Below are 27,272 nucleotides of genomic sequence, written 5' to 3' on the forward strand. Positions count from 1 at the left end.
GGGGGACGGCACATGTGTACTTTGATCACAAGTAGGAGCTGTAAGTGGGTGGAGCACATTCAGTCTGGTCACTACTAGCAGTGCTGAAGCACTTGGGTGAGAAGGTATCTTCAGAGATTTTAGCTGCTAAATCCTAAGAAGTCTCTGAGCATGTGTGAACTGCAATTTTCCAAAGATTTATAACTTAGCCAAATTTGGACAGATTTTTATGTGACCAGCAAAAGGCACATCACTGACACAAAGCCATGCCCCTGATAAATTTAAAGTCCCTGCTCCAAAGGGAGGTGTCAAAAAAGGTTATCAGAACTTTTTTAATTTTGCAAAACACCCCATTTTCCTCTAGCCTCGTTCTCAGAAAAGGTTAAACTGTTTTGGCTGAAATTTTCTAAAATAATTCAGCCTAAGGCAAAACACTCAGCATTCAAAATTTCAGCCTAAACAGTTGAAGTTTGGCAAAGTTGAAGTTTGGCAAAGTGACAAGCAACTGAAAACAAGGTCTGATAACAGGAAGGGCCAGGCAACCTTAATCATGTAGGGTGCTGTTACCAGCCCTTCGTAAAATTATCAGTCATTTCATGAAGGTCCCAAGCAAAGATACAAAATAACAGTATTTAATTATTTTGAATTATTTTGCTTATGAAATTATTATGCTTATTAAAAATGGACATATAGATATTTCTTCTGCCCTTCAGTTTAATGTACAATTACATTAATTTAAGGTAAAACTGGAATCCTTGTGTTTTTGTTTGTATTGCCTGTTCCTGGTACCTCCATTCCTCCTACCCCTCTGCCAGTCCCAATCCCCCAATTGTCTGAGTCTCACATTTCTCCTCCTGCCCTGTCTCAATGCTCTTGTTATGCCCCACCCTAGATTCACAGATTCCAAGACTAGAAGGGACCATTGTGATCATCTAGGCTGACCTCCTGTGTAACATAGGCCATAGAACTTCTCCCAAATAATTCCTAGAGTGTAACTTTCAGAAAAACATCCAATCTTGATTTATAAATTGTCAGTGAAAGTTACACTCTAGGAATTATTTGGGAGAAGTTCTATGGCCTGTGTTACACAGGAGGTCAGCCTAGATGATCACAATGGTCCCTTCTAGACTTGGAATCTGTGAATCTAGGGTGGGGCATAACAAGAGCATTGAGACAGGGCAGGAGGAGATAATGTGAGTGTAAACAGAGAATCAGACAATTGGGGGATTGGGACTGGCAGAGGGGCGGGAGGAATGGAGGTACCAGGAACAGGCAATATAAACAAAAACACAAAAGGATTCCAGTTTTACCTTAAGTTAATGTAATTGTACATTAAACTGAAGGGCAGAAGAAATATCTATATGTCCATTTTTAATAAGCATAATAATTTCTGGAATGGCTGTGGCGTTTCCAGTGAAGAAGATCTGTAGCAAGCCAGTTAAATTAGACTACCAAACAGACATCAGAGGGTAACAGTTTTCCGTCACTAACAACCTAGGATCTGATCTACCCTGTTTCCCCGAAAATAAGACAGTGTCTTATATTAATTTTTGCTCCCAAAGATGCGCTAGGTCTTATTTTCAGGGGATGTCTTATTTTTCAGAAATGAAAAATGCCTTATTATCGGTGGATGCCTTATTATCGGGGAGGTCTTATTATCGGGGGGATGCCTTATATTACAACGAGAGGCAAAACTGTAAGTAGGCCTTATTTTCGGAGGATGTCTTATTTTCGGGGAAACAGGGTAGCAATGTTTGCTCATGTGAATAGTTCTTATTCATGCATGAATGGAACTATTTCCCTTGGGGCAGACTTGAATCAGACATCTAGTGGTGAAAGTCTCCCTGTCCCATCATGAATTCCATTAGCCATCCAGGCTAGCAATTTCTTTTTTAAAAGCAAAACCCAGTCAAGTCAATCAAAACTTTATTCTACACAAATAAAGAGAATTCAGAACCTGCAAAATGGAAAAGGACAAAAATCAGCAAGGAAAAATGTGTTTCAAGCTCCTTAGAGGCTATTTACAAACAATAGAAGAAAAGAAGAATGTAAACATTTCTTGGCAGAATTCTCCTTAGGTTAAAGAAAAAAATGAAGCAAAATGAAGGAACACACACACACACACACACACACACACACACACGATTTGTAGCCATCAAACCCATTAGCTCTATGGATTAGCTGGAATATCGAGTTTCTACACTACTAAAACAGGATTTAATATCATAAATGGCCAGTGCATGGCAGCCTTGAATAATGGGAGTGCAACTTCCCATCTGAGCAAATATGCATTAGTAACAAGACACTGATGAGACCAGACAAATCACCAAGGAAACAAGAAAATGTGAAAGACGAGTCAAAGGAGATGGCAGCACGTGCTTTCAAATGAGTTGTAAATGAAGCTAGCCACACTGCAGCATTTATATTAACATATGACTAGGCCTAATATGAGACTGGGCAAATTAAAAGGTAATTAATGAATTTTAAAAAATTACAATGAAGGGAAATCCAGCATATCAGCTAGGTGAAGGCTGTGGCACTTAGCCCTCTTGTTCCCCGCCCTGCCCACTTTACAGAATACATTAGGATCTCACTATCTGGGAGGCTGATGAGATTTGTAATGGAAGAAGGATCTAAATCCTGACCTGGCACAGTGCTGATTAAGAGCCCTTTGCATTCTCTGCTACCGGCTCCAGCTGGCCAGGGCTCCACCCTGAGCAGTGAATCTTGCTGGTCTTCTGACCAGGAACAAAGTGCACACTCAACATTTGCTGATGCCAGCAGCATGGATGTTAATCTGTGGTTTTTTATTTGGGGTGGGACAAGCATGCCCCCATAGGTAAAGTCATTAGGCAGGCCTACCTCTTGGTGCATATTACTGTACTATATGCTGTCCTGCTGACATCTTGAGTGCGAAGGTCTCAATGCTGCACAGCAGAGGGCAGGGCTGAGCCCAAGACAGGCGTGTGTGCGTGGGTGCGCTCACACACACACACACACACACACACACACACACACACACACACAGAATGAGACATTAATCAGGCTTCAATTTCATACATTTGTTTTGTACTTAGAAGGGATGACAATTTTATTCTACAAAAGTAGAGCACTGAATGGTATAAGTATGTCTATTTCTCCATGTGACCACAAATTGCATAAAACCACTTCTCCATAACCATAGCATGCTCACTTTTAACAAACCCACTTAGATTTTAGATTTTCTTTTTCAAAAAGAAATATTTGATTGATCTTTAAAGCAAAGTTAAAAAAAAAAATCTTACACATTGAGGCTAGAGAAACTACAGAGATTAACAGAAAGCCTTGAAGTAAGTCTAGATAAAAATTACTGGTCTACTGTACTTTGCAAAGGTTCATGTTTTGAGCTGACTCAAATTTGCCATGAATTTTAATTTTACTATTCATCTTTAAAGAAATGAGTATTCACCACTAAGGCTGGGGTTTTCAAAAGTGCTCAGCATTGACCTAACTTTGCTTCCATTGACTTCATGGGAGCAGAATTAGGCCAACCTTGAAAATATTTTTCAAATATCAGCAAAAACCTGGTATTACTGAATGACATTTGAATTCTGAAAACATGCTTTTGAAAATGCTTTTGAAAATTCCACCCTAAAGCTAAGAAGAATGTAACCAGCGGGAGAGGTCTAGTGTTTAAGGATTTCCTGCAAGAGGGCTGGACTATAATCTTCATGTAGACATCAGTCAGTGTGCTTTCTACTGAGATGTCTACCTTAGGCTTTTTTTCCTAAAATTCCCTACTGCTGTTGCCACCACTTCAGCTCCATCACTGGTGGCAGTGGTCAGGGTATGAAGGCAGTTCAACCACGTGTTATCTCAGAACAGGTCTAGATGACCTGGTAGTTAAAACCTCAGTGGGGCCTTATTTACACTAACACTTCCATTGCTGCTACGACTTGCGAAGGTGAACTGGTGATAGCTACGGTAGGAAATTTTAGGGGGAAATGCCCACAGTAAACAATGCCTTAGGTAGGGGTTGCCACATTTGGAGGAAAACTCCAGTCTCCCATTCTGAGATAAAATAAATCATTGTAATGTAAACCTATTGGTGCACGTTATTAATTATTATTATTATTTAAATATAAACAGCAGCAGGTAGTTATTTGATGGTAAACCTAATGGGATGTGAAATTCAAAGTGTAAAGGAAAGAGTGCTTAAGCATCCTTTGCCCTGGTCTACACGTAAAACTTAGGTCGACCTAGCTGTGTCACTCAAGGTTGTGAAAAATTTCACGCCCTGTACAATGCAGTTAGGTGGCTCTAACTCTCATTGTGTATGCAGCTAGGTTGACAGAAGAAATGTTCCATTGACCTAACTACTTCCTCCTGAGGGGGTGGATTTACTACAGTGATGGAAAAACCCCTTCTGTTGTTGTAGTAAGTATCTACACTACAGTGATATAGCTGCAGTGCTGCATCTGTACAGACGTAGCCTGGTAGAACAGAGATACTGTTACTGGGCCCCTTCCTCCCCCTTCCCGGAAACTGGGCTACTTGTTTTCAGAATTCAAATGTCATTCAGGAATACCAGGTTTTTGCTAATGCTGTTGCTCTTTGTAAATTTATAGATCAAATTTAGATTCATACTCTGGAGAGCAATAAAAATATTTTCAACTTAATCACTCTGGTCCATTTATTCAGAAGGTAAAAAGTGAATATAAGGATGATATTTTTTTCGCTCTTATTTACTCTCCTTTCTAATACTGCATTTTTAGAAGAAACAGGTTAATCTTGATCATGTGTATGCTGGGCGACATGTTGAGTAAATGTTTGGTGAGTACAGAGTGGAAGGATAAAACAGAATAAATAAGCCCTTCTGTAGTCAGGATATACTAATGAATATAACCCACAATGAGCCCCATCCACCTGACTACGCTATGAATCTTAGCATTCATCTGCTGCGGGAACTTTCACACCTAAGGATGAATGGGCTGTTATAGTTGTCATGACAGCCCTGGATTCTGTGATTTTCAGGCTTTTACAAAAGTATCTGTGACTTTTGACATTTGGGAAAGTTTGCATGTGAGTGAATGGAATGGATGTGATAGGAAAAACTTCTTTGAGAGGCTTGAGACCTGTAGAGCTAAACACTGATTGAGGTGCCTGGGAGTTTAGACAGTGGATCAACCACAAGGAAGAAGTGAAGAAAAAGGTCCCACATAGATCCATCCTACAAGTTACTGAACTCATCCCTGTGAAGAAATATGCTCTCAGCCCCTGCCCGCTGAAGTCAATGGGATCATGCTGATATACAGTTTCCCCTCCGCCTCTAGGTAAAAGACAATATTTTTCATTCCAACTATGACAGAGTCTGGCTTACATAATTTAACTCTGATACAGCAACGTCTAGAAGAATAGTGTGGACTTTTCAAAAGTGCTCAGCATTGGCCTAAACTTGGCTCCCATTAAAGTGAATGGTCAAACTCCAGTGCGCTCCAGCAAAGTTAGATGAACACTGAGTGCTTTTGAAAATCCCACCAATGGTTATTACTATTTGCTAAATAATGATGGCATCCTTTATGATGTATGAAATGCAGGTAATGGCAAGGTCCATAATCAACCAATTTACAGCATAGAGCCTAGTTCCTCTAAGGTAGTTAGGTATCTAACTTCCATTGATTTCATCTAAATACCTTTGAGGAAGAGCCTGAAACCTGACAAGTGTTGGGCACCTCCAGCTCCGAGTGACTTCAGTGGGAGATGCAGGATGCGCAGCAAAACAACCCAAATGCCCTGACAACTAGAGGACGGTTCTGTCTAAGACTTGGGTTCAAACTGGCCATTTGTTATCACAGCACTTGTGCTGTTTGAATTGTTTGCATTGTAAATAGCAGAACAAAGGTTCTTTTGCAGGCTAATCCTTTTGCTCTTAGTATTTTTAACTATGTTTTTGTGACATTTCCTTTGTTCAGTATGACTTTCCAGGTACTCTTCCTAAAGATGGCCAAGTCAAACCCTCAGTCCTGTTCTTCATACGTCTCAACTGAAATAATGTTACCAAGGTAGTGTGAGGCCACAGCACAAGGTCCACACTATAGGACAGTCTACAGGCGAATACTGTTAATAATCTGATAAATAATTCTCTAAGGAATTCATAAAATCATCTGGTATGCATTAAAAATTAATCAAAATGAGCTTCAGCATCACTCAGAATATATGTTATCTATAATCTCTATATGGTAAAAACTCATGTCCTGTTGTCTGGGCATTTTCAGCCATTTCACATTAGGGAGGCAAGATTCAAATATACTTAGCATTGAGTGATTAACGTTAGATACTAAAATGTCTAACCTATTACCCAAAACAACACTGGAATAACATTCTGATAGCAAAATCTCTCTGATCATAGAGTTTCCTTACGTCATTTCCAGAACTGAGATGTTCAAATACAGAGCAATTTGAAAAGGTATATATTTTGTGTGTGTGTCCCCATATAGAAATACATGGACGCTAACATCACCTATACAGTAGTGACAAGTTAAATCAATTTCCATCTTAAGATCAGGTAAAGTGTACCTCATTTGTTACCATGGATACAAGACATTATTTCCATTTGTTTGAGACCTCATAGTGGGTATGAAATTAGATGGTGACACAAATTCATGGAGGGAGTTAACTCAAAAACACATAACTTCAATGCCTGAGCTGCTATTACACATTTTTCGACAACATAAATTGCTAGATTGCTATGACTGCCCATATGGTATACTTCATGAGCAAATATCTATGGGATTTTGCCGATAATGCTTTTGAGCAACAGAAGCGGTGAGAGAAGAGAAAATAATCACTCATTTCATCAGTCCTGTAAGTGTGCAAAAGAAACCTGAAAAATCACCAGATAATTGGAGTGCATTAAAAATACATCAGTGTTGCATTATTTGCTACTGTTTGGCACCAAGTCTGTGCACAGAAAATTCCTTGATGCTCAAAATGCATCCATTTTCTCAGCCAGACCTGCTCTTCAACTGCAGCTCAAATCAATTATTCTTTAGTTTTCAAAGTGAGAGGGAGGAGGGGTTGGGGGGGGGGAGTGGGTGTGAATGGAAAGGAAGAAGGATGAGGAACAGATTTTTTAATGGATAGGTAGGGCTCAGGAACTCGGTGGAAACCAGTTCATCTTGTCTTAAATTAAATATAATATACACAACAAGATAAAAGGGAATGAGAGAGGTCTTCTTGTTAAACCATTACCAGCCAAGACCTGGATGTGCGTTTAATATTTCATATAGAGCCTGATTTTCATAGGTGCTGTACACATGCTATGCTGATGGATTTCAATTGAAGCTGTCAATTTTCAGCATTTCTGAAAACGAAACTCAGACTCTATAGGTTCTACCTAAATGAGAGGCCAATTTCTAAATATTCCTGGATGAATCACAGGAAAAGTGTAAAGGTCGTGGGGTGTCACAAGTGCTACTAACAATCCAAACTCATCTACTCAAACCCATTACAATTGTCTGCAAAAGTGACCCAACTCAGCTCCATTCAGCTGTTGAACCTGCTAACAACTTCCCAACAAATCTCCCAATCTCTGCAATCCTCAGCATATCCTCAAATCGGCTTCCCCACAGCCCCTTTTCCAACTTCTTGAACCTTTTGTAATCCTCCCCCATAGGAAGTTGGTTGGCTTGATCCCAGATGCCAAACTAGCAAAAATTTGAAAACTCACATCAAAATGTCAAAAATTTAAAAAACGATGGAGGATGGGAAACTACAGTTGTTGTAACACAGATAGATAGTGGATATAATAAGCGATGGGTTTTCTCCTAACACCCTTGGTTAACAATATTGATATCTGGCTGAAGTTTCAATACTAATTCAATTAAAATTACAGGGCCTGATTCTCTTTTGCCCTTGCACTTCAGGTGACAATCTAAACCAGTGGCAAGTGAGTGTAAAAACACTATCACTTTGATTTGGTAGCATTTTATACTCACTTGTACTGGTGTGAATGACTACACAAAGTGCAAGGCAATGGAGAACAGGCACTAAGGCTCAGATTTAGCAAAGCATGTGTTCATGTGCTTAACTTTAATGAAGTCAGCGATACTTAAGCATGTGCTTAAGTAAGGAAGAGATTATTCACATGCTTAAAGCATGTGCTTAAGTGCTTTGAGGCCTAAGACATTTTAGCTTCATATTTTATACCTGAATTTGAAGAGCAACTAATGCCTAATTTGTTAATTCTCATATATTATATTAAGAAATTACTCACTTAGGCCATAAATTCTCCCAATATTGTAAAAGAAAGATGAGATCTGGGTGTTCATGTACAGATCTGTACCGAAGCTCACTCCTGGTCAGAAGGCGCAAGTCTGGGACCTCCCAATGACTACTAACTGCAATGTCACAGAGCGGGGATTTATGACTTCCAACAATAATATCAGAAGTGGGAGCTGATTAACTTTTTGGAAACAGAAGATACTTAGAAATAAAGGGCCAGTCTGTGGCTTTAAGCCACTGGCCACAGTAGAGGGTAAGTGGAGGTGTACTATACCAGCAGCAGCTTCTAGAGACATAATGTTTGACTCAGTCACAGTGGGCCAGGTCCTCAGCTAGTGCATGTCAATCTAGTGCCACTGACTTCAGTGGTGGTATGTCAATTTACATTTGCTGAGGATATGGACAAGTGTCTTTAGAAGTGTCATGGGAGCTTGGGCCACAGCAGCCCTTGCTATAGCCTTTGCAGTAGTACTGTGTGTTCTCTCCCCTGTGTGCACTGCACTGCTCTGAAGCTGTTTAAGGATGGTGGGGCTATGACCCATACCTGACCTGCTGCCTTTGGGGTACTGGCCATGTTTAGGGCTACCATATGTCCGGATTTCCCCGGACATGTCCGGCTTTTCTGTCTATAAATAGCCGTCTGGGGGGGATTTTTAAAAATCTAAAAATGTCTGGGATTTCCCCCCGGTCGGCTATTTATAGACAGAAAAGTGGCGGCCAAGCACCGCTGGGCAGCCAAAGCCCCTTCCCGGCTCCCCCCATCCCCTGCAGCCTTACCACGCCGTCCGGCCCCGCAGCTGTCTTCCCCCTCCTCCACTCCCCTGAACGCTCCGCCCACCTGCTCCTCCCCCTCCCCTGATTCCCACGAATCAGATCTTTGCGGGAAGTCTGAAAAGAAGCAGGGGCAAGCGGGAGGCAGCAGCAGGTAAGCTGGGGCGGGGGGCGTGAGGAGGAGAGCTCCGGGGAGGTGTGGCCCTGGCCGAGCGGCTCCCTCCGGCCCGGGCCGAGCGGCGCCCGGCGGCCCCAGTGGCTCCAGCCCCGGTTCCGGCCCCAGGGCAGCGAGCCCGGTTCCAGCCGAGCGCGCCAGCCCAGCGCCGGCCAAGCACCCCTGGCCCGGCCTGGCTCGGGCCCCAGCAGCGCCGGCCCAGGCCCGGCCCAGCTCGGGCCCCAGCAGCGCCAGCCCAGCCCTGGCCGAGCACCCCCAGCCCGGCCCGGCTCGGGCCCCAGCAGCGCCGGCCCTGGTTCCGGCCGAGCGCACCGGCCCAGCCCTGGCCAAGCACCTCCGGCCTGGCCCCAAGCCTCGCAACCCGGAGCTCCGGCCGGAGTGCAGCCCGATTCCTGGGCTCTTTAAAGCCAGCCCAGGTCAGGGGACAGGGAGGGGGGATTGGATGGGTCAGGAGTTTGGGGGAGGGGGGCTGTCAGGGGGGCAGGGATGTGGAAAGGGGTTGGGACAGTCAGGGACAGGGAGCAGCGGGGGTTAGATGGGTCTGGAGTTCTGGGGGGGCTGTCAGGGGGGCAGGTGTGTGGAGAGGGGTCGAGGCAGGCAGGTAGCAGAGGGGGTTGGATGGGTCAGGAGTTCTGGGGGTCCTGTCAGGGGGCGGGGAGCAGTTGGATAGGGCATGGGAGTCCCCGGGGGTCTGTCTGGGGGCAGGGCTGTGAATATGGGATGGGGGTGTGGATAAGGGTCGGGGCAGTCAGGGGACAGGTAGGGTCGTAGGGGGTTCTCAGGAGGGGGCAGTCAGGGGACAAGAAGCAGGGCGGCTTAGATAGGGGGTGGGGTCCTAGGGGGCAGTTAGTGGCAGGGGTCCCAGGAGGGGGCAGTCAGGGGACAAGGAGCGGGGGGGGGGTTGGGAGTTCTGAGGGGGGCAATCAGGGGGTGGGAAGTGGGAGGGAGTGGACGGGGGTGGAGCAGGGGTGGGGCTAGAGCGGGGCTCCTCCCCCTACCCAGTGTCCTCTTTTTTGCTTGTGGCAATATGGTAACCCTAGCCATGTTAGGTTGGGAAAGGCTTCTTAAACCTGCTACCTTCTTGCAGAGCTAGGCCAACCATGCTGCAATCACACCTCCGACTGCAGTGTAGACATCCCCTTTGTCAGCAGGTTTTTAATCCCTGTGGCCTGATGCTGCCATCCTTATACACCCAAAACAGCCTGCAGAAATCAACAGGCATTTGAGTATGCAAAGAAATCATGGTCAAGCCCCTTAGCATCTTACAAAAACTGATTTTAGCACTGCAGAAATTTGCAGTGCTTTTTTCCTAACAAAAAATACCTCTTTTGCATATACATTATTGGGATAAGCCATTAAAAATTGACTCATGGTACCTGCTGCATGCCTTGCATTGTCTGCTGCAGGAATTTCAACTGTTGGTCCTTTGTGAGACTTTCTTCGGTCCGAAAGAGTTGACCTTTCTCCTGTTTAAGAAGCTCCACCTCATTTCTGTAAGCATCCAGCTGCCATCGGAGGCTGTCATTCTCTTCCTTCAGTGCATAAGCTTGGGCAGTTAGAGCTATGAGGAAATGAACATGCCAGAAAAAAAATCAATATGATGACTCATTTGCTGGCAGATAACATAGAGGGCATTGCTCAGACAAAAGGGGATGCAGCATAAATATATACAAGGTGAACACTCCACTCTTAGGTTTGGTCTAGAGAAATTAAACCGGTTAAAGCCTTAAGAACATTTGTAGAGCATTTGGGGTTCTACACAGCACGCTAAGCCCAAACTCTGACTCAGGTTCATGCCCCAGCGCCCCTTCCATCCACACAGAAATGAGTCTGACTTGGGTCAGGAAATCCTCTCGACTGGGGCCTATGGACCCTGCTGGAGGGAGCGTCAGAGCCTGAGTCCCACTGAGATGTGGGTCAGAGCCCAGGCATTTTGTAGTGTGGATGCAGCTCAAGTCTGAGTTGCCACTCTCGGGTCCACCACACACAGAAACATCTCAAATGGTCTCCTAATGGTTTACAAAGAGTCTTACAGCTTGTTAGAAATAGCAGGACTAATAAACTCTCACAGCTTCATTGGTTCAATTTCAACGGGTTTAGTGCCAGAGTGAACACAGACAAGCTGAAATGGTTCAACTAGTCCTCCCTATTAATGCCCCACAGTACACTAAGGGCTTATCTACAGGGGGACACTCAGGAAAGTTCATCGAAATTAAAGTGAGTTAGTTAAATTGCATTTAATTCCTGTGTGGAAAACTCTTATTCAGAATCAAAATGTCCTTAATTCAATTTATCTTAATTCACTTTCCTGAGCATTTCTGTTTAGTCAAGCCCTAAGTGGCCTAGTGACATCTCCCAGGATGCACTACTTCTGGGAGCTAGTTGTGAATTGTGAGACAAAAGGAATTGCAAATGAAATAGTTCAGGACAGCACAAGTGTGGATATGGGGCAAAACAAACCAGTTTGGTATGACTAGTGTGGAGACACTTAATTCTTTACACTTAATCTGGTTCAGTAACAAATGGTTCAGTTCTTTAGTGCAGACAAGGCCTTATATAAATATCCTAAAGCAGGATTTCTTGCAATGGAGGTTGGGACAGGCATGGCAATTGCAAATAGGTGTTAGGGGGTCATGACAACCTTGCCTTTCTGATATTGCTAAATGGGAGGACAGATGTGGCCAGATGTGTAAAGGTTGGAAGAAGAGTGCTGACAGTAAGGACAGAGGTTGAGAACCACTGCCCAAGAGAAATGTCCTAAGAGAGACTTCAGAAAATGACCTATTACTGACAACAGATGTCAGCAATGATTCTCTTCCTACCCCACCACCTCAAACTAGTGTTGAAAACACTTTAGCTGTGAATGAATTTTTGACACTGATTCTGAAAGTGTGCTAGAGCCCTGATGTAACATGGAAATCATTCATTTTTTTCTACAAGGGCGGTATCTACTCTTGACAGTTTCTTACCTGTGTCTCAGCAATGGTGCAATCATACTGGTACAACTGATAGCATAAGCTGCAGTGGAGCTGAGATGTATGCATTTTACCACTGAATCACATATGGAAGCAAAAATGTCTGCTGACCTCCACTAGAGATTCACCATTTCTGAAAACAGGCACGAAATTTCGGAGTGTGGGAAGGCATAATGGTGCTGAAAACAGTTTTGTTCTGTGTACATTAGCAGTTAACCATTTGATGGGGGCATAGTCAACAAGAGGTTAGTGAGAGGAGGCCATAAATTGTTGCTTTATATTTCAATCACTCTTCATAGATTGGCTGCTACATTTAGACATAGATTTTAGGTAAGAAATTGACATCCAGTGCAAAGGCAAAATTCTTAAGTTCTTAAATTGGCAAAACTTTATTGACTTCACAGCATTTGCCCAGCAATGTTATAGAAACTATCGTGACTGTTTATACTATGGTAGCAGCCAGAGGTTCCAGTCAGGATTAAGGCCCTGTTATGCTAGGGAGTTTTGCCTAAGTGAAGCTTTTTGGATTTGGTCCCAAGAGAGGAAATGTGGAAACTCCACTCCTGCCTCCCTGCGAATTCCCCGGTTTCGAGGAATCATTTAGACAGAGAAATGATGTAATAGAGCAAAATTATATAAAATGCAAATGCTCAAAAAAAAAAAAAACCCACAAAACCCCAACAACAACCAACCTTGGCACTACAAGAACATTACTACATTAGCCGCATTGAAAGATACTGAAGTAATTTCCTTAGGAAGCTCCATTTGGCCCCTTTTCAATTTAGAATGGGATTTTTATTACCATAACTGATAGCAGGTGTTTGTGAAGAAATCGATTAGTATGCAGGGATGGAAATTACATTTGCCAAATGAATTGCACAGTCTGCAATATAAGCCTAAATTTGTATAGCAAAATGTGGAAGGCTATAAAGCATATACCAGAACACTATTTAAATAAATTATCCTAGCATAAATACACATAGGGAAGTGTGACAGCCGTTATTTCAGGGATACTGTTAAGGTCCTAGAGAAGAACTTTACTCTTGACAGTTCTTATATTTGGCAGCAACAATGGTCATTTGGCTTAGCAAAGTATGATGCAGTACTATCTTCATTATTGGACTGTGATATCACTATGAAATAGCTGTAATTAAAAAAAACCCCTCCAAAATTCTACCCAAATTTTGTAATAGGAGCACAAAGCTGATTAAATGATTTCAAGCTTGATATTACAGAATTTTATTTGCCATCGACAGTAACAATATGATTACTTTCCAGAGGATAAGAAATTATATATTAACACCACTTAACTTAACACCACTTAATATATTAATACCACCACCACTTAATTATATATTAACACCACGTCAGGCCTCTCTTGAACAGACCTTGCTGCATAAAGAGTCCCTTGTATCCTATGTAATCGCACATAACATGACTCAAAATCTTTGTCAAACTAGTTTGTTGCCTGAACAGGAGATCTCAAGACATCATTAGCAATACAAATACTTTACTTTTGACAGGACAAACCTTTCTTTGACCCAATTAATTTCTATTATTTTGCAAACAATACAAATACATTATTGCAAATATAGTGTAGTCATTAAAATACACCTATAGGTTCATTGTTGCGTCTAATTTGGCTCCTCCACAGCATCTCTCTGGAAGATTTAGCTGCAGCTACAGTATTGTTATATCAAATTAAATTGTTTTGAAAAGCATGTAATCATTCTTCCATGATAAAATTTACCCTCAAGAAATTGTTGTGAGGAGTCTAATGGGCAACTAAGAGGATAGAATCTTTTTTCGTAACAACCAAATAACGACATCTGAGAAAAATAGGCTAAGCAAACACAAACCTCAAGTCCAATAGAAAGTATTTTTCAAAATTTGCTCCTCTAATTCAGAGACAGGCCTGAACCAAACTTTCAAATGTTGCAGTTTTGCACTTCTTTTCAGTGTACCGAGGCAACTAAATGTATAAACTAGTACAGTCATGCTGACCAACAGACATCACTTTATGGTTAGCTAGAGTCATTACACAGTGCTATGCACCACCACTGGGTTAACCTTGACTTCCACACAGAAGCTTTAACCAGTGGATAACCTCCCACTCTGTTAGGTATAGAGGGGACACTAATGCAACAGAACCTGTACTTTTCCATTGCTTTGGGGAAGCAGCGGGAAGAATGTGCATCTCCTGTGCATCACCTAACCCAGCTCCAAGAGAAATCCCCGAAAGCTGTTGCACAGATGGAAGGGACTGGGTCTGTACATCTGTTGGCTTGTTATCTCTGACGGAGTTCAGGTGCTAGGGCTTCACAGCCTATCCTGGCCGGAATAACAGCTGTGGACATTTCCACTGCCAGCGGGTATGTTGACACAGGCAGTGACAGCAAGCCTCTGAGTCCAGCTCGACAGACTCAGGCTCACACAACTGCGATAAAAATAGCTGTGTAGACATTGCTTTGAAGTTGCAGCTCGGGTTGGAGCTCGGACGCTGAAGCCCACTCCCGCCCTGGTCTTCGGAGCTCTGGCTCCAGCCTGAGCAACAAGTCAGAGGCTCACTGCTGTGGGCTGTGTAGACATGTGGCCCCGGTGGAATACTCCTTCCCCTCCTTTCTCCGGGGCATATGCTCAGCCCATTTACTGGAGCTGGGTGCCTGGGAGAGGATTTGAGGCTTAGTGTGCAATGCTGCTGACTGCTGTTTGGCAAGTGGGCTGAACAAGAACCCATTAAACACTGTAAGAATCACCTGCAAGTGACAAAACTGGTTGCCAATTCACGTGACAGGTATAAGCAATGCTATAGAGTATTTGCTATCCGCATCAAAGTTATTAGAAGCTAGTTACAAGGAGACTTGTGAAGTTTGCATTAATCTTTAGCTACCTGACACGGACAACTAACCCCCCCCCCCGCCTAAACATTTTATTCTGAGCTATATATTATCACCTTCAACGTTTTAAGAATAACTCTTGGGCCAGGATCAAGTAACACACACTGTTTGAACAGTTACAAGTGACTCTTTACCATAGGAAACAACATACTTTCTGTTCTTTTAGAAACATGGGAGCTTATAATACTTGTGAACAGTTCTTATCACTTAGCTGAATCTCAATATTCAATTATTATTTGTAATTCAATAGTACCAAGAAGTCCCAATGGGAACAGTCCCATTGTTCTAGGCATTGGACAAATACATAGAAAGGCATGGTCTAGGTCTCAAGGTGCTTACAAACTAACTGAAGACAAGGAACAACAGATGAATCTCAGACAATATGAGGAAATGGGGGCGAGAACATGAGGGTAACAGTAGTAAGATCAAGAATTACACAGGATACCTTGAGGGGTCCAAATCATTTTAAAAATTGTTAAGAACACAAGAACATAAGAATGACCATACTGGGTCAGACCAAAGGTCTATCTAACCCAGTATCCTGTCTTCTGACAGTGGCCAATGCCAGGTGCCCCAGAGGGAATGAATAGAACAGGTAATCATCAAGTGATCCATCCCCTGTCCCCCATTCCTAGCTTCTGGCAAACAGAGCCTAGGGACACCATCCCTGCCCATCCAGGCTAATAGCCATTGATGGACCTATCCTCCATGAACTTATCTAGTTCTTTTTTGAAACCTGTTATAGTCTTGGCCTTCACAACATCCTCTGGCAAGGAGTTCCACCGGCTGACTGTGTGTTGTGTGAAGAAATACTTCTTTTTGTTTGTTTTAAACCTGCTGCCTATTAATTTCATTTGGGGACCCCTAGTTCTTGTGTTACGAGAAGGAGTAAATAACACTTCCTTATTTACTTTCTCCACACCAGTCATGATTTTGTAGACCTCTATCCTATCCCCCTCTAATCGTCTCTTTTCCAAACTGAAAAGTACCAATCTTATTAATCTCTCCTCATACGGCAGCCGTTCCATACCCCTAATAATGTTTGTTGCCCTTTTCTGAACCTTTTCCAATTCCGATATATCTTTTTTGAGATGGGGCGACCACATCTGCACACAGCGTCCAAGATGTGGGCATACCATGGATTTATATAGAGCTAATATGATATTTTCTGTCTTATTATCTATCCCTTTCTTAACAATTTCCAACATTCTGTTTGCTTTTTTGACTGCCGCAATGACTCCAAGATCTCTTTCTTGAGTGGTAACAGCTAATTTAGACCCCATAATTTTATATGTATAGTTAGGATTATATTTTCCAATATGCATTACTTTGCATTTATCAATATTGAATTTCATCTACCATTTGGTTGCCCAGTCACCCAGTTTTGTGAGATCCCTTTGCAGTCTGCTTGGGACTTAACTATCTTGAGTAGTTTTGTATCATCTACAAATTTTGCCACCTCACTGTTTACCCCTATTTCCAGATAATTTATGAATATACTGAATAAGACTGCTCCCAGTACAGATCCCTGGGGGACACCACTATTTATTTCTCTCCATTCTGAAAACTCACCATTTATTCTTACCCTTTGTTTCCTATCTTTTAACCAGTTACCAATCCATGAGGGGACCTTCCCTCTTATCCCATGACTGCTTACTTTGATTAAGAGCCTTTGGTGAGGCACTTTGTCTTGTTACTCCCAGTGATCCTTTACCAAGCCATGAATAGTAGATAACTACTTGTAGGCTTCATGCTATCAATGAGTCTTGAGACAAATTGGAGGATTGGGTCAAAAGAAATTTGATGAGGTTCAACAAGAACAAGTGCAGAGTCCTGCACTTAAGAAGGAAGAATCCCATGCACTGCTACAGGCTGGGGACTGACTGGCTAAGCAGCAGTTCTGCAGAAAAGAACCTGGGGATTACGGTGGACGAGAAGCTGGATATGAGTCAGCAGTGTGCCCTTATTGCCAAGAAGGCCAACGGCATATTGGGCTGTATTAGTAGGAGCATTGCCAGCAGATTGAGGGAAGTGATTATTCCCCTCTATTCGCCACTAGTGAAGCCACACCTGGAGTATTGTGTCCAGTTTTGGTCCCCCCACTACAGAAGGGATGTGGACAAATTGGAGAGAGTCCAGCGGAGGGCATCGAAAATGATTAGGGGGCTGGGTCACATGACTTACGAGGAGAGGCTCAGGGAACTGGGGTTATTTAGTCTACAGAAGAGAAGAGTGAGGGGAGATTTGATAGCAGCCTTCAACTACCTGAAGGGGGATTCCAAAGAGGATGGAGCTAGACTGTTCTCAGTGGTGGCAGATGACAGAACAAGAAGCAATGGTCTCAAGTTGTAGTGCGGGAGGTCTAGGTTGGATATCAGGAAACACTATTTCACTAGGAGGGTGGTGAAGCACTGGAATGGGTTACCTAGAGAGATGGTGGAATCTCCATCCTTAGAGGTTTTTAAGGCCCGGCTTGACAAAGCCCTGGCTGGGATGATTTAGTGGGTGTTGGTCCTGCTTTGAGCAGGGGATTGGACTAGATGACCTCCTGAGGTCTCTTCCAACCCTGATATTCTATGATTTGGGGAGAGCATTTAAGTGTAAGGAGCACCAGGAAAGTAGATGTAGACAAACACATAGTTTTATTATTGAGCATTACTGCTGCAGCAGAGTTTTGGGGTAGAGGGCAGAATAAGCAAGAGCAGATAAAATGGGAAGGCACAGCTGGTAAAGTCCTTCATTTCTTTAGCTAAAGAATGCAACTGCAACACAACAAAATAATCACTTGTAATTAACAAACTGAAAGTACCCACCCATTTAAGTTTTTAATAACAGAAATAACACTGAATTTGGTGCACTAGAACAATTGTAAATTAATCCCATGATTTTAACAATAAATGGTCAGTAAATTTTCCGTTGTTACCGGACTTAAATTAAAGCAACTCAGATCATTTCTGAAAAGGTGACAGGAATTCTTAAAATTGAATCTTAATAACTCTTCCAAATTATTTAATTGGAAAACACCCTTTTTATCTACAGACAATCAACTTTGTCAGTTTCCTTACAAAACAACATGCAGACTCTAAAAGGGATTTATCTTCAGCATGAACACTTTATATGAGGAAAGATCCTTTTCCAGAAACATCAGCAAAAAGGACTGTTACTGCTTCACCTCTTTTTCACTGCAGAATCTTGGAAAGGCTAGGATTTGGAGCAATAGCCACTGCAGTAAGACAATACTGACATAGGACAGAGAATACTAACGTTTTACAATCCATCTCAGGATTGATTGGGATCAGGAAATAACGCTCTGTCTCCTACCAGCACTTCTCTGGGGCACACAAAATACTTTATATTTTGTTACCTTTATTACAGGGTGTGTCACACGCAAATCAAAACTTTGTATGTCTACACTGCCCACGTTACAATGCAGCCATGGCAGCGCTATGATGTGGGCAGTGTAGTCACGCTTTATCGCCGGGAGAGCGATAAAACCATCCTGAACGAGCGGTGTTTTTTTCACACCCCTGAACAACTAAAGTTTTAGGGCTGAAAGTGGCAGTGTAGACACAGCCTAATAAATAATGGCTGGTGGCCAAGGCAGGCTAGGGGGCAATCCCAGGGAGCCAGGAGGTCAATCACTATCAGAGGCGATTCAGGGCAATGGTCTGAGTTCTAAAAGGGGTCAGTAGCTGGAAGAACCAGTCCAAGGGGCCAGGGTAGTGGGTTAGGGAGGCGAGGTCAGGCAAGGCAGCAGGGCAGGGCAGGGTTGGGTGAGGCAGCAGGGCAGGGTCAGGCAAGGCCGTCTAGGTAGCAACCAGGAAATGGTCTGTTGCTCAGATAGCTTCCTCTTCCTGTTGTAGTCTCTATATAGTCCATGTATCCAATAAGAAGGCTGTCTGTCCAACCAATCATGTGCCTGAGGTATGGCTGCTGTGGATCTGTAGGCCTTTAGCATTAAGGTTGTTGGTCAGGAGTGGTGGTTCAGTGTGTTGCCATGTGCAGCAGCTAAGAATGTCGGCTAGGATGTCCAATTTATAAGAATTCTTTGAGAGTGTCAACAAGCATGCGGACAAGGGTATATCCAGTGGATATAATGTACTTGGTCTTGCAGAAAGCCTTTAATAAGGTCCCTCCCTGAAGGCTCTTAAGCAAAGTAAGCAGTAATGGGATAAGAGGAAAGGTCCTCTCATGTCCAATAAGAGAAAGAATAATCCTCTTACCTTTTGAGGGGGATCAGGTCAACTATCCTGACATCTATGCCATATGTCTCTACTTCTGTGTTTTATGAACAGGTTGTATTAGTTAGTTTATGATTATTATTTTAGTTGGTACGCTATTTTGATTACATTTGACTTACCAAAATGTAATAATAGCCAATGGAGTCCATGTGTAATGAGCCATAGCCTGTGACATCATGTTCACTTTGTATGAGTACTGTCTCTTCACTGGTCATTTCCAATCATTAGAGATGGTTGGAAACCACAACAATTTTCAGTGAAAAATTTGGGTTTTTTTCCTATTGAAAACTGATTTTTTTATGAACATTTCAATTTGGGAAATTTCGACCTACCAACTGTATACTTTGGTCTTACATTGCTCATTCATCATCATCAATGGGCACCATTATTGATGAGCAATCAACCAATTGTCTCCACCCCTGACGATTGTGTGTCAGTGCTTGAGTCTCCACAAAGTCCATTCCTGTCCACTCTTTTATGTTGTCAATCCATCTCTTCTTCTGCCTGCCTCTTCTTCTCTTCCCCTGTACTGTCCCTTGGAGGATGATCTTGGATAGGCCAGATGATCTTGTTACATGGCCGTACCACTTCAGCTTGCGCTTCTTCATGGTCATCAGGAGGGCTTCAGAAGGAACCCAGCGCATTGGGTGATGATGTTGCAGACCTGTTCATTAGTGATGTGGTCGAAGTAGGAGATGCCCAGGATTTTAGGGAAGTATCTCAGCTCTACTACCTGGATTTTCCATTCAAGTTCTGCCGTAAGGGTCCATGTCTCGCACGCATACAGAAAAATTGAGATGACCAGTGCGTGCAGCAGTTTCAGTTTGGATTCCAGAGAGATGTTCTTATTCTTCCAAATTGGCTTTAGCTTTGCCACTGCTGTTATTGTTTGCGGAGTTCTTGCCTGAATTTCTGCCTTGGATCCTTCATCAGTGATGATTGCCCACAAATACTTGAACTGTTTCACTGTCTCCAGCTCTTGTCCACTGACAATGATATGTGAGCTGATCCCATCACATTTGTTTGTCATCAGTTTGGTTTTCTCTGCACTGATTTCCATGCCATATTTTGCAGAGGTTTCATCCAATTGTTTCACAAGGTTGGCAAGTTCATCTTCGCTGCCTGCCAGGTCATCAATGTCATCAGTGAACTGAAGCCAGGCATACAGTTGTTTAATAGTAAGAATAAGCTTACAACAAACATTGTACTTCTTCATGGTTGCCCAGAGAGCTTCGTGCCATACTCTGTCAAACGCCTTCTTGAAGTCAACAAAGATGTGGTAGATGTCCTGCTGGTGTTGTAAGTACTTCTCACATAGAACACGAAGGTTGAAAATCTGTTCTGTGATACTTCTTCCAGCATGAAAGCCAGCCTGTTCTTCAGTGATGATATTCTCCACTTGTGGCTTCAATCTGTACAATAGGACTTTCAACATCACTTTTCTGGGATGGCTAAGTAAGCTTACAGTCCAGTAATTTTGACATAATTGCAGGTTGCCTTTCTTTGGCAGAGTGATGATTAGTGACTGTGTCCACGTGAAGGGCCACTCATCTGTCTGCCAGATCTTGTTGCAGATCTTGATGAATTCATCTATTACTATTTCTCCTCCGAATTTCATCAGTATGGCTGGGATGTTGTCAATATCTGTGGCCTTTCCGTTCTTGAGTGATTCCACAGCTGTCTCTACTTCTTCACGTAGTATTGGAAAGTCATCCTCCTCTGTTGAATCTGGGCTGTCTAAGACACTAGGATCTCCCGTTGTCTAGTAGTTGTATAGATCATAGCAGTAGTTTGTCCACCTTTTGATGATGTCCCTTTCTTCTGTAAGACTGTTCCCTTCTTTGTCTTGAATTGCTTAGTGCTACAAGTGTTTAGTGTCTGGCTCACTCGTGGCTCTTCCATTTAAAATGGACAGTTAGCAGTTTTTCTTAAGAGTTTGTGGAAACAATATTTTCCTGAGGAAAAAAATGGTTGGGCTTGAGAGCCCAGAGTTTCCCTGTGTCTCTCTATAGAGGTTTTTCTAAGTGGTTTTTGTTTTTACATTTTTCTTATAGCATTTGCCTGCTTTGAATCTCAAGTTTATTCTGAAGCCGATCCTTACATGCCCACTTGCCTACCTTCAGACATTGCATGAGTCTTACACTTTGGGGGGATTTCATAAGCCCTCAAGACTTCAGCCAATGTCTCAGTTGTAATTGCCACTATTGAGTCAGTAGCACTGACCAGAACAGAGTAATAACTAAAGGATTGGTTCTATCCAGGCAGGATGCCAAAGGGACAGTTCTGGAGCCTCACAGCATCTGGATTCTGCTAATGTCAGTGTCATATCTTTCCAATTTCACAATGTAAGTATTCAAACTTTCATTTCACACTATTAAAAAAGGTAGAGAAATCCCCCTATTATAATTGTTATTTATGTAGTTGAGTATCCTAGAGCACTTACAATGAGCTAGGTGCTGCTCACAGCAACAAGCAGGCACAATTCCTGCCCCAAAGAGCTTTCCATCAGAGAAGCAAAGCACACAAAGTTTGGAGACAGAAGTACACAAATATCAGTCATCCCCATCAGGCCCTCTCTCTAGCTAGTGCTGGCAAAACAAAGTGGGCAGCGAGCGATGCAACGAGAGATAAAAGCAGATCAGCGGGGAGGAGTAAAATTGGGGAGGGCCTGGAGGGCAGAAGTCAGATTAGAGAGAATCCAGGAGGGAGTTAGAAGAAAGCCGCTCAAAGCAGTGGTTGTTGATGGCATGCTCAATGACTTTAGAGGTGGAGGAAGATGGGATAGTAGACTTTATTCTTTATATCCATCCCAAACCATCACAGCTTATGGACTTCAGAATTTCAGTCAACTCAGAGAAATCGTAGGCAAGGTTCCACGGAAAGACCAATTAGGAAGAAAAGGAGTCGGAGGGGGCTGATAGTTCCTAAAAGATGTATTACTAAAGACTCAACACCAAGCTATTCCGATGCAGAAGAAAGATAAGAAGAACCAGAGGAGGTCAATGTGGCTGCACAAGGAGATTTTTAGTTGTCTAAAAAACAAAAGGGATACATACAGGAAATGGAAGGAGAGGCATTTCCCCAAAGAAATATACATGGGAATAGCACAAATATGTAGGGACAAAACCAGGAAAGCCAAGGCAAAGAATGAGTTACAGCTGGCAAGGGATGTTAGAGACAATGAGAAGGGGTGCTATAAATATGTCAGACAAAAAAGAAAGATCAAGGATGGTGTGGGCTGCTCAGTGGAGAAGGTGAGCTAGTAACGGAAGATGATAGGAAAGCAGAGGTGCTCAGTGCCTACTTTGTTTCAGTCTTCTCACAAAAAATAACATGTGACCGGATGACTAGTGAAGTTACCATAAACAATAAAGGAGAAGGCATGCAGATCAGGATAAATACAGAACATGTCAGAGATCTTCTGACCAATTTTAATGAATTCAAATCAGCAGGGCCAGAAGCTATTCACCTGAGGCTACTGAAGGAATTAGCGGAAGAAATCTCAGAGTCACTGACAAGAATATTTGCAAACTCATGGATGACAGGAGAGGTCCAAGAAGACTAGAGAAGGCTAACGTAGTGCCCATCTTTAAAAAGGGGGGAAAGGAGGAGCCGGGGAACTATTGACCAGTCAGCCTGACTTCAATACCTGAGAAGCTACTAAAGCAATGTATAAAACATTCAATTTGCAAATACCTGGAGGATGAAGGGGTAATCACTGGCAGCCAGTATGGATTTACCAAGAACAAATCATGCCAAATCATTTTGTTTTCCATTTTTGACAGGGTAACTGGTTTGGTGGATTGGGGAATGCAGTGGACATAATATACCTGGACTTCAGCAAGGTTTTAGACACAGTCCCACATGACATTCCGATATGTAAGCTGGAGAAATGTGGGTTTGGTGGAACTGCCATTAAGTGGATACATAATTGGTTAAACAACCCCAAACAAAGAGTAACTATTAATGGAATGATGTAAGATTGGAGGGAGGTCTCAATTGGGGTTCCACAGGGATTTGTTCTTGGTCCAGTGTTATTTAACATCTTTATTAATGATGTAGGAAGAGAGAGCATACTGATCAAATTTGCAGATGACACTAAGCAAGCTGGAAGGGTTGCCAACACTTTGGAGGATAGAGCTAAAATTCAGAAGGATCTTGATAAGCTTCAGAACTGGGCTGTAGACAACAAAATGAAATTTAACAGAGACAAATGTAAGCTGCTACACTTAGGGAAGAAAAAACAAATGAACAAATACAGAATGGGGGATAACTGGCTTGGCATCAGCACTGCTGAAAAAGATCTGGGAGTTGTGGTGGATCACAACCTCAACATGAGTCAGCAATGCAATGCTGTTGCAAAAAAAATATATGCAATTTAAGTTGCATTGACAGAAGCACAGCATGCAAGTCACAGGAGGTGATAGTATTGCTCTGCTTGGTGCTAGTGAGGCCTCAGCTGGAGTACTGTGTCCAGTTTTGGTCACCAATGTATAGAAAGAGTGTTGAGAAACTGGAAAGAATCCGGAAGCATGTGACAAAGATGATCAAAGGGTTGGAATGCCAGCCATACGAGCAAAGGCTGAAGGAACTGGATATGATTAGTTTGGAAAAGTGGAGATTAAGGGGGTACATGATAGGGGTCTACAAAAACTTAAAAGGCTGGCATAAAAAAGATAAAGAAAAGTTGTTCTCTCTTGCCACAGAGGGTAGGACAAGAGGCAACGGGTTCAAACTACAGCATGGCAGACTTAGATTAAATTCTTGAAAAACTTCCTAACTGTAAGAACAGTAGGACAGTGGAACAGACTGCCTAGGGAAGCTGGGGAACCTCCAGGGCTGCCTGGGGGGCAAGTGGGGCAATTTGCCCCAGGCCCTGCAGGGACCCCCATGAGAGTTTTTTGGGGCTCCTGGAGCGGGGTCCTTCACTCACTCCGGGGGCCCCGGAAAACTCTCGTGGGGCCCGGGCCTCCGGAGCTTCTTCCGCTCCGGGTCTTCGGCGGCAATTCAGCGGCAGGGGGTCCTTCCGCTCCGGGACCCACCGCCGAAGTGCCCTGAAGACCCGCGGCAGGGGGTCCTTCTGCCCTGGGACCCACCGCCGAAGACCCCAGGCCCGCTGAATCCTCTGGGCAGCCCTGGGAATCTCCTTCACTGGAGGTTTTCAAAAGGAGGCTGGGTAGCCATCTGTCTTGGATGGTTTAGACACAACAAATCCTGCATCTTGGCAGGGGGTTAGATTAGATGACCCTTGCGGTCCCTTCTCACCCTATGAGTCTGTAATCTCCACTGGCTGCCAGCTCAGTTCTGAATAAAATTCCAGGTGCTGGTCAGGTATCTATACTGCCCAAACAGATCCAGTATCTCACTTACCTTTTCCGATATCCCACCATGACAACTGTTCTCAGAAAGCAAGTTTCAACTATATATTCCTAGTGTGTAGATCAAGACAGTCAGGGGCAGGCATTGTTGGTGGTGTGCCCATGCTTCCAGTATTGGATCCTACAAGAAATAAATCTGAGTCCCAGCTTGGCCACATTAAGGCACCTCTTCATTCAGGTTTTCCATCTTGAACCCTCTGACATTTAATGTGACTGCTAACACTGGTCTACAATTTTTGAGACGTCGTCTGCTTCAGAGATAAAATGTGCTATTTATTATGTATTTTGATGTGCTGAATTCAAATATGACAATTAAAACAACTGATTGGCTACTGTTTTTAAGATATTTAAGTTTTTACATTTTATGTCTATGTATATTGTGTAGATAGTAGAGTTTTAATCATAAATTGTAAACCTAGGTCTTTTCATGTGTTGATGGTTGCTTTACATGATAATATTTCACCTGTCCTGTTTATGTAACACTTTAAAAATCAGCAAAAGGGTTATATAAATAAAATTTATTATGAAACAAAAGGCAAAAAACTATTATGTACATAGTTTAGTCCTATTCAGTGTCTACTCAGCGCTTCTTGGCTTGTCTCTTGTATTCATTAAATGGAGCATCTCTTGTCACTGTCCAGCAATAGTCTGCAAGCATTGATGGGCTCCATTTGCCCTGATAGCATTTCTCCATTGTTGCAATGTCCTGGTGAAATTGCTCGCCCTGCTCGTCACTCACTGCTCCGCAATTCGGTGAAAAAAAATCTAGATGAGAGTGCAAAAAATTTATCTTTAGTGACATGTTGCAACCAAGACTTTTGTATGCCTTGAGGAGGTTTTCCACTAACAACCTGTAGTTGTCTGCCTTGTTGTTTCTGAGAAAATGTATTGCCAGTAACTGGAAGGCTTTCCATGCCGTCTTTTCCTTGCCATGCAGTGCATGGTCAAATGCATCATCTTGAAGAAGTTCACAAATCTGAGGACCAACAAAGACACCTTCCTTTATCTTAGCTTCACTTAACCTTGGAAATTTTCCACGGAGGTACTTGAAAGCTGCTTGTGTTTTGTCAATGGCCTTGACAAAGTTCTTCATCAGACCCAGCTTGATGTGTAAGGGTGGTAACAAAATCTTCCTTGATTCAAGAAGCGGTGGATGCTGAACACTTTTCCTCCCAGGCTCCAATGACTGTCGGAGTGGCCAATCTTTCTTGATGTAGTGGGAATCTCTTGCACCACTATCCCATTCGCAGAGAAAACAGCAATACTTTGTGTATCCAGTCTGCAGACCAAGCAAGAGAGCAACAACCTTCAAATCGCCACAAAGTTGCCACTGATGTTGGTCATAGTTTATGCACCTCAAATGTTGTTTCATGTTGTCATAGGTTTCCTTCATATGAACTGCATGACCAACTGGAATTGATGGCAAAACATTGCCATTATGCAGTAAAACAGCTTTAAGACTCGTCTTTGATGAATCAATGAACAGTCTCCACTCATCTGGATCGTGAACGATGTTGAGGGCTGCCATCACACCATCGATGTTGTTGCAGGCTACAAGATCACCTTCCATGAAGAAGAATGGGACAAGATCCTTTTGATGGTCACGGAACATGGAAACCCTAACATCACCTGCCAGGAGATTCCAATGCTGTAGTCTGGAGCCCAACAGCTCTGCCTTACTCTTGGGTAGTTCCAAATCCCTGACAAGGTCATTCAGTTCACCTTGTTTTATGAGGTTTGGTTCAGAGGAGGAGGATGGGAGAAAATGTGGGTCCTGTGACACTGATGATCCCTTCCCTTTATAACTCACTTATCCTCCGCCATTCCCAAGTCAAGGGTCATATATACTGACCCAATAGCATATCTTGAAAACTAGAGCCAATCAACAATTTTCTCAGTGACCCAGAATTAGTAAAGTTTGACTACATTTATTTCAGAAGCAATTTGGCTGTAGAGCAGTGTAATCATTGCCTTGAGTTCTCTCGAGAAAACACAGGCACCTCTTTGGATGGTGGCTGACTATATGATCCCCATTCTTGGTTTTGTTCTCACTAGTGTAAGGGGTGCTTATATACCACAGTGACGGTCACCTTATAAATACTTCTGATAATAAATACACCTCTACTCCGATATAACGCTGTCCTCGGGAGCCAAAAAATCTTACCGCGTTATAGGAGAAACCGCTTTATATCGAACTTGCTTTGATCCGCCGGAGTGCGCAGCACTGCCCTCCCCGGGCGCTGCTTTACTGCGTTAGATCCAAATTCGTGTTATATCGGGTCACGTTATATCGGGGTAGAGGTGTAAATAATAGCAATATTATTACTGCATTGAATTCTCTGGTAAATGCCTCTTCCTATTGTTAGGAAACAGAATGGAAATAGATTGTATCATCCTTTATACTTTAAGAAAATGATCTGGTGGAAGCTTGAAAACTGCAAAATAACTAGCGAAAATATAATTAGCACTATATATGATATATAAAGTAAATTCGGGCAATTACCAGCTATTCTAGTACTATGCACATTTTGCTTTTCACCTTCAGACACAATGTAACTAAACAATGAAGCAATTTAAACATTTTCTCTAACTTT

At 42.9% G+C, this 27,272-nt stretch overlaps 1 protein-coding gene across 6 annotated transcripts in view; it reads right to left on the bottom strand.

The window, feature by feature from the left end:
- ENOX1 (ecto-NOX disulfide-thiol exchanger 1) overlaps positions 1–27,272 on the bottom strand; it is a 497,518-nt gene that overhangs the window by 51,014 nt on the left and 419,232 nt on the right. For all 6 annotated transcript variants that reach the window (XM_034758427.1, XM_034758426.1, XM_034758428.1 and 3 more), the window contains one exon: positions 10,564–10,748. In XM_034758427.1, coding sequence (XP_034614318.1) covers positions 10,564–10,748 — 185 coding nt within the window. The remainder of the gene's footprint in view (positions 1–10,563; positions 10,749–27,272) is intronic.

Source organism: Trachemys scripta, chromosome 1, assembly GCF_013100865.1.
Source record: "Trachemys scripta elegans isolate TJP31775 chromosome 1, CAS_Tse_1.0, whole genome shotgun sequence".
NCBI lineage: Eukaryota > Metazoa > Chordata > Testudines > Emydidae > Trachemys > Trachemys scripta.